Below are 19,139 nucleotides of genomic sequence, written 5' to 3' on the forward strand. Positions count from 1 at the left end.
AACCAATATCGTAAAAAAAAAAAAAAAAAAAAAGACTTCCTCAGCTCGCAGACAGGCTGCTAAACAATAACAAGCATGCTGCAAAAAACAGAAAGAAATCACCTTAATAAGTCATTTAAGTAGTTTATGTAGTCTGTCTTAGAACATCTGCAGAAAAGATGGAGTAAAATGATGAGATTCAATCGCTCTCTTTCTTATTTTTAGAAAATACACTGAAACCTGTGACAACATCATGGAGTACGTACACTGGTGCAAATAAGAGCAGGTGTTACGATATACTGAAATCTAAAAATCAGATCTTCAAAAATGATCTTAATCAATCATGCAAACTTTGAAGAGTGTATTTACAATACATTTCAGAGGGGTGTGTTTCAGTTGTAAAAAAACTGAAATAAGAAATTATGGAATTGATTACCTTTTGCTGGAAACTGTCCCTTTGATTCCTCTCCAGATCAGAGAGCATCACGTCCTTCGTTTCCAACGGGATCTTCAGGTCTTCTAACTCAGAGGCAATCTGGACCAAGGAACCTGATCTGTAGTAGAAAAAAGAGGGAAAAAAAGAGATTAGAAAAAAGTAAACCAATAAAATTAGCATATGTTTCTGGGAAAATGGCTGGAAGGTACTTTTTCAAGTTGGTGCACTCAATATGTTAAAGAAGTTATCTTAATGACAGAGGTGATAGGCGTATTTTCACCATCCGTATGGAAAAATAACATTCATAATCTAAATATCGTGCATAGTATATTATAGTTTATTATTTTCTTCAAGGCCTTTTTTTAACCGGTTCACCCATAAGGATGCTTAAATAAGATTATTTATTTATTCATCTTTTGCTTCCTACAATAAAATAGAAAAATAATAGGTAAGCAATTACTTCATGTACCGACGCATGTAGTGTGTATACAATGTAATATACGATTCATAAAAAAATATAATTCAAAAGCAGCAAAGAGATGCTGAGCCTGGTGAAAATTGTGCTAGGTGACAGAAAGTAGAGCTGATAGGAGGTTGTGTGAGTGTGTATGTGTGTTTCCCAGCGGTGAAAAATACTTTAACTCTGCCCAGACACCTTTCTGAGTCACCAGTGACAGCTGTCACACACCCAAGATGGAAGGGGAGAGAAAAAAAAAACAGATCACACAGTACTGTGGCTTACTCTTCACAAACGCAGGCACGTACAACACACACACACACACACACACACACACACACACACACACACACACACACACACACACACACACAGGGTTTCATATTTACCAGCCTCATGAGATGAGTTATTCTGATGAAACTTTGCGCAGATTAAAAATGTTAAACTCACATTTGATCAAGCGTGTCTACACGTTCGCACCAAGCAGGGAAGGAAAGGCAAGATTTGACAAAAGTGACATGTGAGTGGAGAGAGAGCGCTGAGAGTTAAATCTTTCACTTCAGGAAGGGGAAAAAAACAACTTTCAGTCAAATGGAGTAAAAGCCACAGAGGAGAGAGAGAGAGAGAGAGAGAGAGAGAGAGAGAGAGAGAGAGAAACTGACTTTAGATTATAGTCGGTTTCTGTATAGAAGAGCCAGGAACTGCAATGTGTTGCTCTGCTGCTAATTTGATTCTAACTACAGTCTGTCTTTGTTATGAATTATCACTTTGCTGAGTGTTTCACTGAGGAAATCTTTTTTTGAAAAGCTCGAACAAGAACTTTAAAATTCAAGGCATGCACAGTCAAAAGCCTTTATAAGTACATAAACGTGTAGACAAAGACAATCTTTCCGCAAAGATGTGCAGAAATTTCAGTCTGTGACTTTTTTATTTTAAGGCTCTTCTTTTTAAATAAAGTGAAAAAGGTTGGTCCTTTTTATTAGCATTTTCAAAACTTATTTCCTTGTCACTTTGATGGCAAAATGCTTAAATCACCCCCAAATATAGGAGACATTCTTTGTAGACGAATGACCTGAAATGGGAATAAGTTGAAAAAGAAAAGAGGGTTTTGCATGAATAGTAACTGCAGCCAATTTTATCCCTATTTCCACCTGCACAGTGGGGTGGTAAGTGTAGAATACTATGTGCTTCTATGTGTGTGTGTTTGTGTGCATAAGTATGCTGCAGAAAATACTCTCTAGACAAAATAAGGAACATCATTTTGCCTTGGAAAAGTACTTTCTTTTTTAAAATAAATACATCCAAACCAAACAAATATGTAGTCAAGAAGAAAGAAATAAGAAGAGAAAAATAGTTTGCTTCACTTAATCATACATGTTCTATGTTCAAAAGGTGAATGGATGAAAAATGAATCAAGCATTTTAGGTAAAAAAAATATTTTTAGACTCGACTGCTTTATAGAAAGAATAAAAAAGGGAAACATGCCACACTTTTTTTTCTGCAACAAGTTAATACATCCATGCAGTTCAAGGTTTGTGTGTGTACATGCATGTATTTGTCGGAGTGTGATTGCAAATGAGGTCCTGATTATACCTGTGAAAAATGAGGCTATAGGATTTAATACATTGTTGTATATGTTACAGTAGATGTTCTAAATAAATGACACAATGTCAAACAACTGATGAACAGGGAATTCCTATTTAGAGCGATAAGTGTTGTTATGATTACTGTGTGGACAGAGAGAGCGGGCGAGTGAATGTGACTGAGGACAGTGTGTGTGTGTGTGTGTGTGTGTGTGTGTGTGTGTGTGTGTGTGTGTGTGTGTGTGTGTGTGTGTGTGTGTGTGTGTGTGTGTGTGTGTGTGTATCACAGTGAGTCTGTGTGATATTAAAGCAGGCTCTCAATATCTCAAGCTGTCACTCAGGCCTATTAGGCAGGGCTAACAAAATTAGTCATGAATATGCAGTAATAACATGCAAATTGCCACCCCTTCCCCACCCCACCTTGTGTGTGTGTGTGTTTGTGTGTGTGTGTGTGTGTGTGGGTGTGTGTGTGTGTGTTTATGTGTGTGTGTGTGCGTGTGTGTGAGCATGTCTGTTTGCCCTCAGGGCTATATGCATTGGCTCTGTAAACCCAATTCTTTCTACATCATTACAGCAACAAGACATAATTCAGAAGAATAATATAAACATGCATGTAGCCTGGCATGCAAACACACACACACACACACACACACACACACACACACACACACACACACACACACACACACACACACACACACACACACACACACGAATGCACGCACACTCACAAACAGAGGGCACTGGTCCCCCTTGCTGCCCACTTTGCGTATCAGGGCTTATACACTGCAGGGTCTTAAAACATGTTGAGAGGAGTTTTAGGGTTTCCGGTGCCACTCCAATGGTAAAACACACACAATCACCCACACGATCGTGCGTGTGCGCACACAAACATGTAGATCGTCTGTTGCCTGCAAGTCCCCAGGGTGATGTTTGACACAGCCTGGGTGCTGCCACAGCAATTAACCTCCCTGTTAATGAGAAGAGCTCTGTCAAGCTGCCAGATGGCACCGCCTGGCACACTGCCATGCACACAAGCACACACACACACACACACACACACACACACACACACACACACACACACACACACACACACACACACACACACACACACACACACACACACACGTGCACACTGACCCTCCATTCACTCTCACAAGTGCATACATACACATTTATGCACATGCACATTGAAGCACACGCACACAGCTCATGCTCCCCCTGCTACACACCTAACTGTTGCTGGTTGTCATTGCCTCTCATCCCTTCCTCACCCAGCCCCTCCCTTCTCTCCTCTATTGTCTTCAATGGCTCTCCAATCTCCCCCCCCCCCCCAACCACTCCCTCCCTCTCTCCCTCCCTCCCTCCATCTCTGGCAGCTGCTTATCCCTGTCGCAGCACTGCAGATGTCACAACTCACCAGCTGGGAAACAGTAGGGGAGGAGAATACAGAGGGAGATTTTAGAGCAGAGGAGGAGTTTGTTTCATCTCCATATTTGACATTTGGTTTTGACAAGCAACCAAGGGGAAAAGGATTTATAGATTTATTCTTGATTGTTTGATTGATTTTGTCACTCGGTTGCCTGTTTTTAATAAAGTTTGTACATGTGCTTAAAAAAAATAGTTTCTGCTGGAAGTTGTATAATCATGAAATGTATATGCAACTACTTATGAGTGTACAATCAGCATGTGTTGTGTGTACCTAAAATTCTGGGGTTAGTCCGTGTGTGTGTGTGTGTGTGTGTGTGTGTGTGTGTGTGTGTGTGTGTGTGTGTGTGTGTGTGTGTGTGTGTGTGTGTGCATGTTAATGAGCGTGGCACTTGGCCGGGGCACGGCCCACTGTGTATGCCTGTCTGCGTGTCCACACAGCAGCCCACCAGGCCTGCGTATTGATCAGTTAGCTTGGCCTAATAGGAGAAGAGGAGCCTGACCTGGGAAAGTCAATATGGAGAAAAAGAGACATATCCTCCTCCGGTCCTAAGAGGAAAACGGGAGAGAGAGGGAGGGAGGGAAAGAAAGGAGGAAAGAGGGAAAGAAACAGAGAGGGAGGGGAGGGAGAGAGAGAGAGAGCTATAATACTGTCCTTGCACAGAAGGAGAAGACTCGAGAGACTTAAAAATAAAAAGCTGGACGATAGAAAAACAAGCAAAGCCATGAGGAAAATAATAATGTAACAATAATGAACCTCCAGTCTCCTAAGCTTTAATATCTTATCACTTTTGTTAACAAAGAAAAGTTTTGAATTAGAACAGTTACGCTGAGGGATACTGTCGGAATTTGAAATAAGTTAAGTTCCTACCTCTCCCAAATGAGAATCAGGATGTTCTGTCAGAGCTTCTTTTTTACCTAACTAACTTTCAGCATTTGACTGCTTTTGGCAAAGGAAAACAGCACTCCGGTTAACTCGAGTGAGGGAAAAAAAAAACTCTGCAGGAGACTATACTAAGGGAAATAATTAAAAAAATTGGGAGGAGACGGAAAATAAAATAAAATACTGACACCCACTCACACATCAATACATCGATAGATCAATGTGTGTCTATGTGTGTGTGTGAGTGTGTTCAGTGCTCAGCAGAAATATATAAATAAATCTGTAGATAAACAAAAAACCAGAGGAAATGGAAAAGTAGATAAAAGACTTAGGCTTCACCATGCTCACATTTATATACACACACACACACACACACACACACACACACACCTGGCTGAGTGATGCTACCCTGGAGGGTGGCTTCAATCTGATGTGTTTAATGTTGACGCTGGTGGCAAGAAACACACACACTCACCCGCTGTTTCAACCTGCCTGTCATTTCATTTCATGAAACCTGATTTACTCATTTCATTTATTTCTCTTTTTTTTTTTTTTTTTTTTTTTTTTATTATTATTATATGTGCAGCCATTTAAAACGCTCAAGGTGTGATGCAAATCCCCGGGTCTCTGACAGCGAGCGTGCTGACTGAGGATCCATCACGCCCTTCAGTGCACTTTTTTTGCAGGAATGGCAAAGAAACCCTGTAAAGCCACAAACTCAATTGTGCCACATCGTGCCAGACCACTGATTCCTGCTTGGCTGGGTGCTTTAATTGGCTGCACTGCGGGCTGTCAAAGAACTGACTGCTAACTTCAACTTGGCTGTGGGATTACTTTTGTATGTGACAGATTCTGAAAAACAAATACTGACTGTAATATCATCTAAATGTTTGGAAATCTATCGATTCATTGAATGGTTCTAGACTAAATATTTTCAAGTCAACTTGATGGATGCAGAGTTTGGCAGACTTCTACTGGTAATACAAAGACTTGATACAAAGATGGAGTGAAGAAAAAGTGCATGGTTATTACATCATGCCAATTGGATTTATTTGTAAGATTAAACTTTTTTTTATGTATCACACTGCTCATTGCTGTTCAGCAGCTTTAGGCAATTATTATACAGGTTTAGCAACCCCAGTAACTTTAGATCGATATCTTTGGAGTTATTGCACATCAAGCCTCTTCCCTGTAGAGGAGAATCCAGGTGTCAATCTGGTGACATCAAAATCTGGAATGGGTACACATGTATGAGCATAAAGATTTGGATTTAGAAAATGGAAAATCTTTCATTAGTTTCATCAAAATATGCAAAACTTGAAATGAAAACCTGTATTTCCAGAGAGGTTTAAAGTAGAAACAGAGCGAGTCTTTAGGGGCCTTGGAGCACTGCACGGTGGGAAATCTCATATAGGGATTTGCATATTGCCAAGGGGACAGTGGTGTTGCATTGACTCCCCAAGGAGCTTAACTTCCCCGAGGAGATACAGAGTCCCCGAGGCCAACTGTGTTACCTTTCCCTCTACACTGTGAGGCCTGTGTGTGTGTGTGAGTGTGTTCAGACAATTTATGAAGTTATAAAATAAAGAAGTTGTTCGTTATCTGAGTCAAGAGTAAACTTTTCTATGGGGGGAAAATGTGCCTTGTTGATGAGAAGGGAAGCGAAGTCATGAATGTTTGGCATTAGAATCCCTTCACACAGCATGTACATGGACTTGGACTTGCATAATGATTTTCTATCCTAGACTACTTAAAGCTGCTTTTACACAACATGTGACAGTCATCCACAGCACATTCACTCACTGATGGTAGAGGATGCTACATAAAGTTTCACTGATCAGATCGTTTTTTCCGGTCACCAAAAAAAAAACTATACTAAAACTTTTCTTTTCCTCCACTTCAAATCAAAATGCATCTCCACACATTTGACTAGCATATCCCGACCTTCATTTTCTTCATTATATACCCATTGCTACAATTCCATTAATAGTAATACAAGCAGTTAGATAATCGCTAACTTCTGAGAACAGACTGTAAAAAGCTGCATCATTTCAATGACATATTTGATCCCCGTCGTGAATAACAAGTTTGCTGTAATCTGCAGACGTATTTTTGTAATCTTTGTGTTTTTTTTCTTCATGATGTCGTCATGATGGCTGCTTCTCTGCATCTGATATCGCGAGACCGTTTTCACCAATTAATGCCATTCATACACATTCACACATGCTAGCTATGCCCTTTAGGATTCATTCAGGGAACAGTGTAGTGATCAAGGACACTTCTGCAGGAGCTGAGGATCGTACCCCTGACCTTCTGGTTGATAGATGATGGACTCTACCACTGGGCCCCCTAAATGTCTGCTTATACATAGCCTACCCGTGTGGGATGTGAGCTGCAGGTCCAACCAGCTCATCCAGATGCATAGTCCTCAGATCCTCCTCAAACACCTAGGAGATTAACAAAAAGACATCCAGGTTACACAATCAACATTTGCATCTGTCATTATGAACCTGAAAAAGGTCTGAAATGATTACTCCATTATTCAATCACAATGAATTACCAAAATGTTCTAATATGGATTCATTGTTTCAGTGATGTTGAATACATGCTTAGTGCAGCTTTTAAGATGCAAGAATTGTCATTGTGCATAAATAGTCTGTGTTTTGGAACAAGATAAGATCTGATAAGATAAACCTTTATTGATCCCCCACAGTGGGGACATTTTCTGTTTAAACAAGAAACAACAAAGTAACAGAGCTGCACCCTGCTCAGATAACCAAACTGTTTCAAACTGTTGCACACTGTGCATAAAAAAAGCACAAAAACATTGAAATAAGAGGCACAACTTTGGGCTCTTGGAAATTGTGATCAGTATTTTTCACAGCTTAAAAATCGTCAGATTAAGCAATGCCAATAAAACTAGTAAAGGCAGCCCTAGTTATTGGCCATGTGGAGATGCATTGTGTAAAGAGTTTTGATGAAAAAGAATAAATTACATCATACCAAGTAGATGATTCATGATTATATGATCTTTCAAAGAAAGACAAACATTGCTTTCCTGATATCAAACTAATTGTGGCATGTTCCGAGAGAGTTCAATTTTCACACTAATACTCCTTTGACTTCTTTTTATTAATTAAATCCGATTCAATAAAAGAAAATCACTTAAGTGCAGTTAGCTGTGATCAAGTTTGACATCACAGTAGAATAGAGGTGTGAAGTGTGTCGTCCCTGACTAATTGCTTGCAAATTTCCTCTTTATGACCAAGGTAACATTAGGATATCCTCGTAGGGAAAAACAAGGATATGAATTATTTTTTTAAACAGTGTGCAGCTGTATGAACAACTGATGAAAGCGAACAAAGCTTTCTGCTTTGTTCGCTTTCAAAAACAGGACCAACGGTGCACAAATCACCCAAATCTAATCAGAAAGCTGACAGAATCAAATACAGAAGAAAGAATCGAAGATGAAATTTGAAATGTGATTACTCTAATGACTCAATCATTTGGCTTTCCTCTTCAGGGATTTCAAAAGAATACATTTGAGACAACAGAAGCATGGGAAGACACTCTCCCTCTGTGTCCTTTTCGGACTGAACACTGGTCTGTGAGGGCTGGTGGAAAATATGGGTCAGATGTTACAGTGGGGGGGGGGGGGGGGGGGGGGGGTAACCGTTCAGAAAGAAGACAGAAGGATGAATACAAGTAAACTGCATCTCAAGGGGGGATAAACAGGAGCCATGGCCCTGCTTCTTCATTACACATGACTTTAAAAAGGAGAGTAAACACACAAGGACAAGAGTGTTGGAAAGAGAAAAAGGGAGGCTGTCGTTACAGAGACAGAGTAGGACTCATAGAAAGACGGGGGCGGGGGTCTTGAGAGAAAAGAGAGAGAGACCCAGCAGTGCTGGTGAAATATCGGCCACTCTATCGCTGCGGTGACAGGGGTCACTCTGGGAAAAGGAAATCAATGGTGACAGCAATGACTCACAGGTCAACACATAGCCCTGTAAGTGTGCGTTGTTGTTTGTGTGTGTGTACTTTAAATATGAGCTTGTGCATTTCAATTATGCATATGCCAGCAGTAAGTACTTGTATGTGTCTAAATGTGAGAGTTTCAACGGGAGATACGGGGAAGTGAAAGACCAAAATATGCACACAGGTAGAAACAAAAGTTCTCTGTGTGAGTGTTTAGCTGAGTTTTTATCCACTATTAATCAAGTTCTAGTTTGATTTTTGTTCAGACGGACTGGTTAACCTCTGCAACTTTAAAAAATGGAACAAGAAGAGCTAAAGCCAGACAGACTGGTGAGGCGTTTTAAACTCATTCATACCCTCACATTACAAGCCTTTCAGGGACTTAATGAAGATACTTTTACCGCTTTTTCAACACCTGATTAATTGAAATGAAATCATTCAAAATACATTCCACTTATTGATTTTTAGCAAACAGAAGTAGAAACTATTTTAAGAGCTCCTTCATTATGTCTTCCTCAACAGCGAACACAAGCTTCATCCCCAAACAATCATAAAACATTCATATTCCAATGCAGCTGCAATGTGACAATGAGAGGACCTGGCACACTTGGAGGTCAGTGGCTAATAAAGGTAGGCTGTGTGTGTGTGTGTGTGTGTGTGTGTGTGTGTGTGTGTGTGTGTGTGTGTGTGTGTGTGTGTGTGTGTTTGGGAGTGTCAATAAGTGTGTCTATCTGTGTCTGCATGCCTTATATACCCTTGGGTTAGCAGGAGTTACGACCTGCTTACATTATTAAGGTGAGTAGTAGGCTGCGTTATGTATGCCTAAACAGCCAGTCCATTCATTACAGATGCAATCCCCTAAGTACATGAATAAGCACACGCGGGCCTACTCGCTCTCTCTCTCTCTCTCGCTCTTTCTCTGAACTGTAAAGGAGACAAAATATTGGTGTGATGCAGAGCGCTTTAGATAAATCAGAAACAGGAGCAAATTAATAATAAGGAATAAAACAGCATTAGCTGATTAAGTATGTATGGCAGAGTGGCGGCTGTAATTTACAGGCAGCTGGGGTTGGGTGTCCGGAATAAGGTCTCATTACCGTTCTGTGTGTGTGTGTGTGCGCACATGAACGTGTGTGTCCATCCCGTTAGTAATCCGTCACCAGTGGTCTCAGGTTTATGAAAAGGCCTGCAATCTATGATAATGAGCCCTGTGAAGGTTATGACCACGGTAAACTCATTTGTTAGAGGGAGGGGTTCTGTTTGTGTGTGTGTGTGTGTGTGTGTGTGTGTGTGTGTGTGTGTGTGTGTGTGTGTGTGTTTCTTTGTGTGTGTTTATGAGTAACACTGCTATATAATTATAGAGTGGCGAAGAAATGTACTTTCAAAGTAATGGTCAAAATAAGCGTGAGTGAAAGAAAGAGAAGCACGAGAGGGAGAGAAAAAAGAGAGCACATTACATGGATGTTGCATCACATCACTTAGTTTCCTCACTCGGATGTACGACAAACAGAACAGGCGAACGTAATGCGTTTCTTATATAGAAGGTACTCCGTCTGTAACGAGCAGCAAAGAGACTTCTGAAGGGATCACATCTCAGGCTCCGGGAGAGGAGGCAAGGAGGCAAGGAGGTGGAAAATAGTCAAACAAAACCTGTTCTGGGTGATAAGACTGAAGTGGTGTGAGCTACAGTTAAAGTTGAAGTTCTAGTTCAGATTGTAGGACTTGGAGTATAAAAGGTAGAACCACTGTAAGAGAAAGAAAAGAAGAGAAAAAGATGATGTTTTATGGCAACCTTCCAACATTAACAGATTCTGGTGTCTTCTCTCCTCATCTGACTCTCTCTCTCCTTCCTTTCCCCATCCATCTCTATTGTTGTGTTTCCAGCCACAAACCGCTCCTCTTGTCTCCTCCGGTCTCATCCACTTGCCCCTCACCCACGCCTCCTCTCGCTCTCTCTCTCTCTCTCTCTCTCTTCCCCACCTCAATATTTTTTTCTTGTTTCTTTTCTATCTGAAAATAGCCATCCATTTACGCAATCATTCCATTTTTTCTTCTCCCATCCTTTCCTTTTGTCTGGAGCTAGGTCAACTGGAAGCAACAGAGGAGAAAAAACAAAGGCAGGAACGTGTGTGTGTATTCGTGTGTGTGTGTGTGTGTGTGTGTGTGTGTGTGTGTGTGTGTGTGTGTGTGTGTGTGTGTGTGTGTGTGTGTGAGTGAGTCACCAGATCACAACGGAAAACATGGAATGAAAAATAAAGACAGAAAAAGAATAGTGCGACTCGTGATGATGGTGACTGGAGGGAACATGCCAGCGTCTTGTTCTACTATGGCAAGGCCCTGCATGTTTAGCGTGAGTGTGTACCAAAAATGTGGGCTTTAATTTAGTCCAGAGTGAGCTTGATGCAAGTGTAAAGTGATGCAACTATGATGATAGCCTAGAGGGAAAAAACACACACACATGTATTGTCTTACATTCAGGGTTTTTATCCTGTATTGTAACAAAACTCTATGGCATCCAAATGCACTTGACAAACCTCATATGTAAAACGATGTGCGGTAGTAAGTCACACAGTTTATTCACTCCCTCACTCGTTCCTCTAACAATTTCTTATGACACCCTTTAAAAGATATGTTTCCTGTCTGTGTCGTCTGCAGTGCAGGAGTCGATGCAGGGACCTGATTGTAAAGGGACTCAACTGATCACAAAATCATCATGTTTCAGATTCTACGAGCAGCAGCTTGAAAATATAAAAAGCCCTCAACATGTATTTATTGCTGATTGACTGGGAGAAAGTATATAAACCTTACTTATAAACTAGTGAGGTGAGAACAAACCCGCAAAGGCAGGTATCTGCCCCATGTAGATTATGCATTTGCCAAATAAACTTTGTTATAAAATTGCCCTCGATCCAAAGAAAGAGAAAGACTTTTCACGTAACTTTTATGTTCTGTATCAGTCTGCATGATGCTGCACGATGCTGCACAAACTGGACTGTAGTAGTTCTTCTATAACTTGTATTTTCATTGATCACTAAGTTTTTCTTTCTGCAGTGACACAGGTAATATGTTAGTACATAAATGTAAGAAAAAAAATAAAAATAATTTCACAGAGGTAGAACCTTTACACCGCTTGCTTTAAGCTGACCAACATTTCATAATTACATATTTTTTTATAACAATGATATAACACTGAGAACATCATCAATCCACACATGGACTAATCATTCCAGGGCTAAGTTTTAAAGAGATAACCTTCATACCAAAGACAAGAGGTGCTGATAATATCCCAACAATACAAGTTGTGTCCACTTAAAGCTTGTCATGTTCTTAGGGTAAAACTATAATGAAACAATGACAGTACAGGTAAGGGCACGCACCGTCTCTCCCAGTGTATCAGATGGACGAGTTACAGTTCCATCCTCTGGCTGATATATTAACAAAGGTTTACAAGGGCAGTGCACTACATATGTAAGTTTGGCCTTATGGCTGACCTTACAATGCACTTAGTATCCTGTACAGGGAGTAATGCTCTAGCCACTCCTACAAGCCATTTATTCCAGCTAACGACCGTCAAGCACTCATAAATCAGCATTAGGAACCTCTTTCGCCCTCTCTCTCTCTCGTTTAGTATCCCCTCTCCTTGGCTGCACCCCCCCCCCCATCCCTCTGATGTTTTCTGTCGCTTTCTCTCTGCCTTTCTTGTCTTCGCCCTTGTCCACTTTTTTAAAAATGTAACTCTTAAATGTTCTCCCATCAGCCCACTTACTTCCTCGCAGCCCTTTGCAGTTTACCCAGCCGACCCCGTTTTTTAAACTTCTCTTCTGTCCCTGCCTTGCCTCACTTTTTCTCCCTCTTGCTCCTCACCTCTCTCTCTCTTTCTAATGTTTATGTATTGGTCCGTTTGCCTCCTGCCATCCATCCTCTCTCACCCTCTCATTCTGGAAATTCCTTTCCCTGCAGATAGAGACGGCATCCCTGAAATGTGTAACCCGGTATTGGCACCTCTATTGATTTTAATTAAGCTAATTAGTTCATTATTTGAAAGATCAAACGGGGGCATCCATTACCGCATAGAGAGAGACTAGGAGCTGGGGGGGGGGGGGGGGGGGGGGGGGTCGGTATGGGGAAGGGGGAGGGCAGTGAAGTTAATATGGTAATGAAGACGATCAATTATCACTCACAGCAAAGTCATTAACAACAGCATTAGCATAGTCAACCATCGCAACCCCCTGACCTCCAGTGCTCTCGCTTTCTCACTCTGAGTCCAGCGTCAGCTCCGAGCAGCTGCTAAACGTGTGAGTGTGTGAGTGTTTGTGTGTGAGAGAGAGACAAAAGGGGGAGTTGATAAAGGTCACACAGTTCAGAGACTGTTTTTTATGCAGACATGAAATCAGTTTCCACCTTCATTCACTCAATCGAGCCGAGCGTTTTCTAATACAAGGCCAGGTTTACATCAACTGCCACAGCTTTTTCCTAAAAAATGAATATAGACTTATACAAAAGCAGTTCTGCTCAATCATCACTTACGGGCCTCCAAACATGTGTGGTGGTGACCGTGTGTCCGCAGAGACCCCGTCGTCTGCCTGGATTCTGATGTTTTGGCTGACTCGGACGTTTCTGGGCAGGGAGAGGATTTGATCCCCCCAAAGCCAATGACAGCATACAGGTGACTTCAGAGGAGAGGCTACAATTCAGCAATTGGACGCCATTAAACCAGCGAATATTGCGGACGTGGACTTAGCAGCAAAGAAGGGAAAATGGAATCATAGAGTAGCGAAACGTCATGCACTCTCGCAGTGTGGCTTTAAGCAGTAAACGTGAACGCTAACCCTGCAGTGGGCGAGTGATTCTGCCGGTGATGAGCTACTGACTCTACCTTTAAAGGTCCCATATTATGCTTTTTCTGGTTTTATATGCTCTTTAGTGTGTTTTCCAAGTGTCCTGTGCATGTTTAGACACATCTATGTGCAAAAATTCAAAGTCTGCGAAAACGCGTCTTCTCCTACCTCCTCCTGTTAGCTGTAGCATTAGCCGCATGTAACGCTCGGTTCTAGCCCCCCTCGATAAAAATTTGTCAGTCCGACGTCATTGTCAGTGTGAGATCACTGATCTAAGCCCATTGGCTCGTTGTGGCAAGCCCTGCAGCTCATGTTGAAATTTCAGAGACGCGTGCTGAGCAACTGACCAATAACGACAGAGCAGATCGGCAGACCAATCAGAGCAGACTTGGCCCACGTGGGGTCTAACAGTGTGGGCACAGCAGAGCGTAGCTGACGGACTCAGAGCGTAGAGGGAGCAAGGAGGAGCAGTACAAGAAAACAGACACTTTTTTCGGACTTTATCTATTGTGAACGTACAAAAGTAGGTACATAGATTAAATATACAAACCCCAAAAAGGGCATAATATGGGCTCTTTAAATGCTATATAGACTAACCAGTGTAATTTAGTTCAAACCCACTGAGAGCAACATATATATACAGTATAGATATATATATATATATATATATATATATACATAAAGAATGCTTACAGAATTGAGAAAAAACTGCTGGGAAAATGCACAGAGACTTAAACTTGTGTTGCTGCATGGAAACAAAATAAAGCAATCTTGATGGATCTGAATCTGTGTTTTTTAATGTTTGTTTAGAGAGTGTGCAGGAGGTTGCTTGGGCTTTTTTTTGGTAATTGAAAACAAGAAACTACTCACTATTCGGGGCCTAAGACTTATATGTTTGTTGCCATGGGAGCAAAACAAGTATCGATATAATTTGTTTTTTACTGGTAGCATATCGCAGTTTTGAATCCTGGAACCATGACAACCCTATGTTATGCACTAAAAGTGCAAAGACAAAATCCTTGTATGTGAAAACCTTCTTGACAATAAACCTCCATTCTGATTCTATGTGGTTTAGAGGAGTAACCACCAGAGTGAAGTCAAAAGTTGAAGTCACTCTAAAAACAGGGTCTTAGCTAATTCCATAAAAGTTCCTCCTTCTCCATTAAGAAGTTTTTTGTTTTTCTTATCCAGCACAGCAGCTTCACTATAACTTACAGCCTTATGTACTGTTTTGTTGAACTACAGTCAAGACAGCAGAATGGGTCTTAAGAGTCCAACTATGGAGGGTTCTCCACATGACAGGAAAAATGATGTTCTCATTAGCGGGGATTAAGTCATGAGAGCAATTTTCTCATACGGTTCCTGGGCCTAAAGATTTTAATAGCCCCTGTTCTGCCGTTAATGGGGAGTGTCATAAATAGTCACTTTGTGAATCACACACAAAATTGGAGACTCTCATCACAGCTGGAGATATTCCCAGCATGCAGTTGGCAAATTTGTACTCGACACTTGTTTAACCTATTTGTTTCTTGTCGGATAACAAGACAAAAGAAAATTTGGTCTTTTTTTAGACTATGCCATTTGAAACAACAAAAGCTAACAAGCTAAGCAAATGGAATATTCCAGTTGAAGCTTCAACACGACAAAAATACCAAGTGCAGACAAAGAGTCTCAAAAACATGTTTGCTTACATGTGGGTGTTTTGAGTGTGCCCTATATGGTAATAATTTGAGAATTGTGTGGGAATGATGAGGATGAGTGGATCAAAGGGAAGGCCAGTGATCCCAAATGATCTCTGCTGATCTGTTTTGATCTCTACTGATCCCCCTCAGGCTGCTACAGTCCCCCACACTGCCCTGCAGGCCAGAGGCTAAACTCTGGGAATTAAAAAATCTAGCCAACAGACAAACGGGTACACACACACACACACACACACACACACACACACACACACACACACACACACACACACACACACACACACACACACACACACACACACACACACACACACACACACACACACACACACACACACACACACACACACACACACACACACACACACACACACACACAGAAGGGCCAATAGATTACAGTCGGGAGAGAATAAGACGTCTCATGTGTTTTATGAAATGTGTAGCAGAGTTCATGTTTGACATCAGTTCTCGCTTGATGTTTTCTTTATTGAAGAAATCACTGAGATAAATTAAATTATAAGGGCTAAATGACTTGTGACGACAATACTATAATAATCATTTAAATAATCCATTTAATTGTTTAAGATTTTCTTTTTATCTTTGATCTTTTGATCTTGAAGACACGAGCAGGGTCAGATTTTGACAAACAAAGCAATTTAGACCAGGGACGTTTTTTTTTTTCTTTCTATAATTGTTTTAGTCCTTTTTGAAAACTCTTTCAAAAGAGCCAAGACAAACTTTAAACAGAAGAGTTTGGCAGTGCCGCTGCCGACCAATCGACCCTCTCAACATCTGCAGCAGCCTGTTTGAGACGCATTAATATGATGACATTAACTGACGTGTTAAAGTTGAAACCCTAAGTTGGGAATCAACTCGTCAGACACAGCGTCTTCGAGCAGGATACTGAAACGCAGTCAGCTAAAGAAATTGTTCTGTTGTTGCCCTTGTGCCTGTGACCTTCTTGGAATAACGCGAGTGGAAAGAAACATTCTACAGAGATCATAAGGTGCCAATTCTATTGCATTATATGATTACTAATCCTTAAGCTGCCAAAATGTCAACCTAGGGTATAACCCAGAAAATTGAAGGAAATTACTTTAAAGAACTTTCCCAGAAGAGTCCTCCTAAGACTCATAATAATGGTTTTATTGCAACAGAATGACACAAAGAAAGTTCAGCATTTTCCCTTAAAATGTTTCACTTTCTGGAAAGCAAGCGTACTATAGAAACTGATACTGGCCAGAGCACCGCTAGGACTGGAAGCCTACAGCGACACTATAACAGATCCTCTGAGTGAAACAATGCTCTTTTATTCAGCTGCCAATTGGAAAGCCAACAATAGATTTTACAACCTTCAAAATCCCAAATAACCTGTATCAATGAGTAGTAATGAGCACAGTACGAAAGAGGATGAACTCTATTGCTGTAAGAGCTTGTTGTCATTATTCCCCATACGCTGTTTAACTCAGGGAGTTCATTGTACGAGGGGAACAAGATGATGCTACATCCGTCTGCCTATGGATGATAAAGAGACAATAGGCTAATTGCAGCAGTCTGAAACACAGAAAACAAGCCTTAGATTTCATGATATTATGACATTATATTCATTAAAGTTCAACCCTATTGTGCATCAACAAGACCATACACTACGATTCAATCAGACGTTAGCCGAGCTCCTATTACAGAGCTCACTGCATCGTTTACATGGTGGAACGGTCCATAAGTAGCTCTAAATGCTCTTCATTTGATTGGATTTCACATTATGGACATCAGAGCAGAAACACACTGTTGTCCCCTGGCTGTCCTAATAGACTGTTGAGTGAGGCAGTCCATTTGTTTGTATTTGTTTACCAATCTAGACCCTGAAAACACACAAAGTAGCATAAACAGACAGCGAGAGCATCGTTTAAGACGGGTGAAAATGGAGATTCAAAAGCTCAGGGTCGATAGCACTGCAACACTCTACTATGTTACACTGTGTCCGTTTAAATGGCAGATGTAGTTTTTCATTTGCACACAATCAAAAATAGCCACGAAGACAGTGTCATGAAATCGGATTTATAATCACTTTCTTTAACTATTTCATTTTACATGTATGTTCTTTAATCTGCAATTATAAGCCAACAGAATTTAAAAAGAACAATTTTTCTCCAATTCTGTCGTTATTTTCAGGACTATAGTCTGAAGGTAAGACACAAATTATACAACCTATTGAGTCAAAGCATCAAAACGAAACCCTATAGAAGATAGAGTCCGTGTTGTTTCTATGTTGCTAAAGCGATGACATTGAAGAAATGACATTTTAAATTACTGAAAGTTCAAATTGGCAGCTTTGACTGTTGAGAAATGCAAAGCGTTATGTCACATTGACCTTTGTGACTGGTGGAGGGAGCACACAAAGCTAGCCCTCTAACCTACTCCATAATAGCAGATAAGTATGTAGATGTATAATAGGCCATAATTACTTTTCTGTGTGAAAATCCATCTAGAATAGTGAATATTGACAGAGGCCTGGACATAGCCGAAATGGAACAATACCTTAAGGTCACTACATCAAGTAGTGAAGTCTTTATAGTTCTGCTTTGTGTTAATGCAATCTTGACAGAAATAACTACTTCTGTTAAACATTTTTGCTTGAAAATTTCCACCTTTGCTCCACTCGGAAAGAATGATAATTTGTGGTTTCCTCAGCAAAATGGCTGGGGCCACACATTTCAAAGATAATAACAGAGGACCTTTCTTTGCTTGACTTCTCGTTAGTTTACATGCAGCTTATCCTGTCGAGTTCACAGTATCTTTACCAAAAGGTCTCAACAAAGAATTCTTACCATTATGCCTAGAGACTATTACATGCCTCCATGCTTGTCCTAATTGCTTTTCTCTATTGCTATTATTATATATAGTGATATTACTCTGCCTAAACAATAGGGGATGATGGACTTACACCATAGACGGCGTGATCTCCGCTGATTGGATTCCATAAAGTCAAAGAGGACTTGGCCTTGATGTATTGCATACAAACAAAGAATATTGGAGACAATAGAAAGAAAGAGAAGAATAGAAATCTATGCGCTGTTATTCTGAGCTCATTTTTATATATATATTATTTTTTTACCACAAGTATGGAAATTAATGCATTGACTCTGAGAAGAATGGACAGGGCAACACAACGCCTCCTGTGAAGCCAAAAGACTTAGAGCTCCAGCTACTGACTGACTGTAAAGGTCATAAACCCCCCCCCCCCCCCCCCCCCCCCCCCCCCTCTTATATTTTTTAACATATGGGACATGGCTGAAACAATATTTTTTTTTTTTCAAAAACCCAGTTTCGTCATGATAGTTATTATCAGGCTGCTCGATGTTCAAACCATCTTCTTGCCTCAGAAGGTTCTTTTTTATTGGTTATATTTTCGCAAAGGTAAAATGCCATGATTGACCGCTCTGTTGATGAATGCGCCTCCTATGTTGCTGTGCGTAAGAATAGAGGAGAAATGGGCAGAGGAAACGTAACCAACACTAATAAAAAAGTGACTGAACTTCCACAACTGTGAGTATCTGTTTCAAACAAGAATCTGTTCTGCTGAAGACTGCACCGACCTGAGGGATCTCTGCAGTTTTAAAGGTAATTTATACTGTATGTATGTTTTTGTTAGCGGAAGCGGTGTGACACCAACACCGCAGCTCTTCCAGTCGATCCGTACTGCACAGACTCTGGCACCAATTGCACAATATGTCAGTGCCCGTCGAGGGGGAACTATGGCTTCATCTTTGAACAACAGGAAGTAGGTTGAGGCATGTTGTTCATTTTTATATACAGTCTATGACTTAATGAGTTAAAGTTTTATTCTGAATGCT

At 40.7% G+C, this 19,139-nt stretch overlaps 1 protein-coding gene across 1 annotated transcript in view; it reads right to left on the reverse strand.

Annotated features, from left to right (window-relative positions):
• Positions 1-19,139, reverse strand: part of LOC132994630 (trichohyalin-like) — a 97,253-nt gene that overhangs the window by 74,202 nt on the left and 3,912 nt on the right. The window contains exons 3-4 of the mRNA XM_061065115.1: positions 7,146-7,216; positions 416-533 (exon numbers count right to left, since the gene is read on the reverse strand). Of these exons, the coding sequence (XP_060921098.1) occupies positions 416-533; positions 7,146-7,216 (189 nt within the window). The remainder of the gene's footprint in view (positions 1-415; positions 534-7,145; positions 7,217-19,139) is intronic.

This window comes from Labrus mixtus, chromosome 19, assembly GCF_963584025.1.
Source record: "Labrus mixtus chromosome 19, fLabMix1.1, whole genome shotgun sequence".
Classification (NCBI taxonomy): domain Eukaryota; kingdom Metazoa; phylum Chordata; class Actinopteri; order Labriformes; family Labridae; genus Labrus; species Labrus mixtus.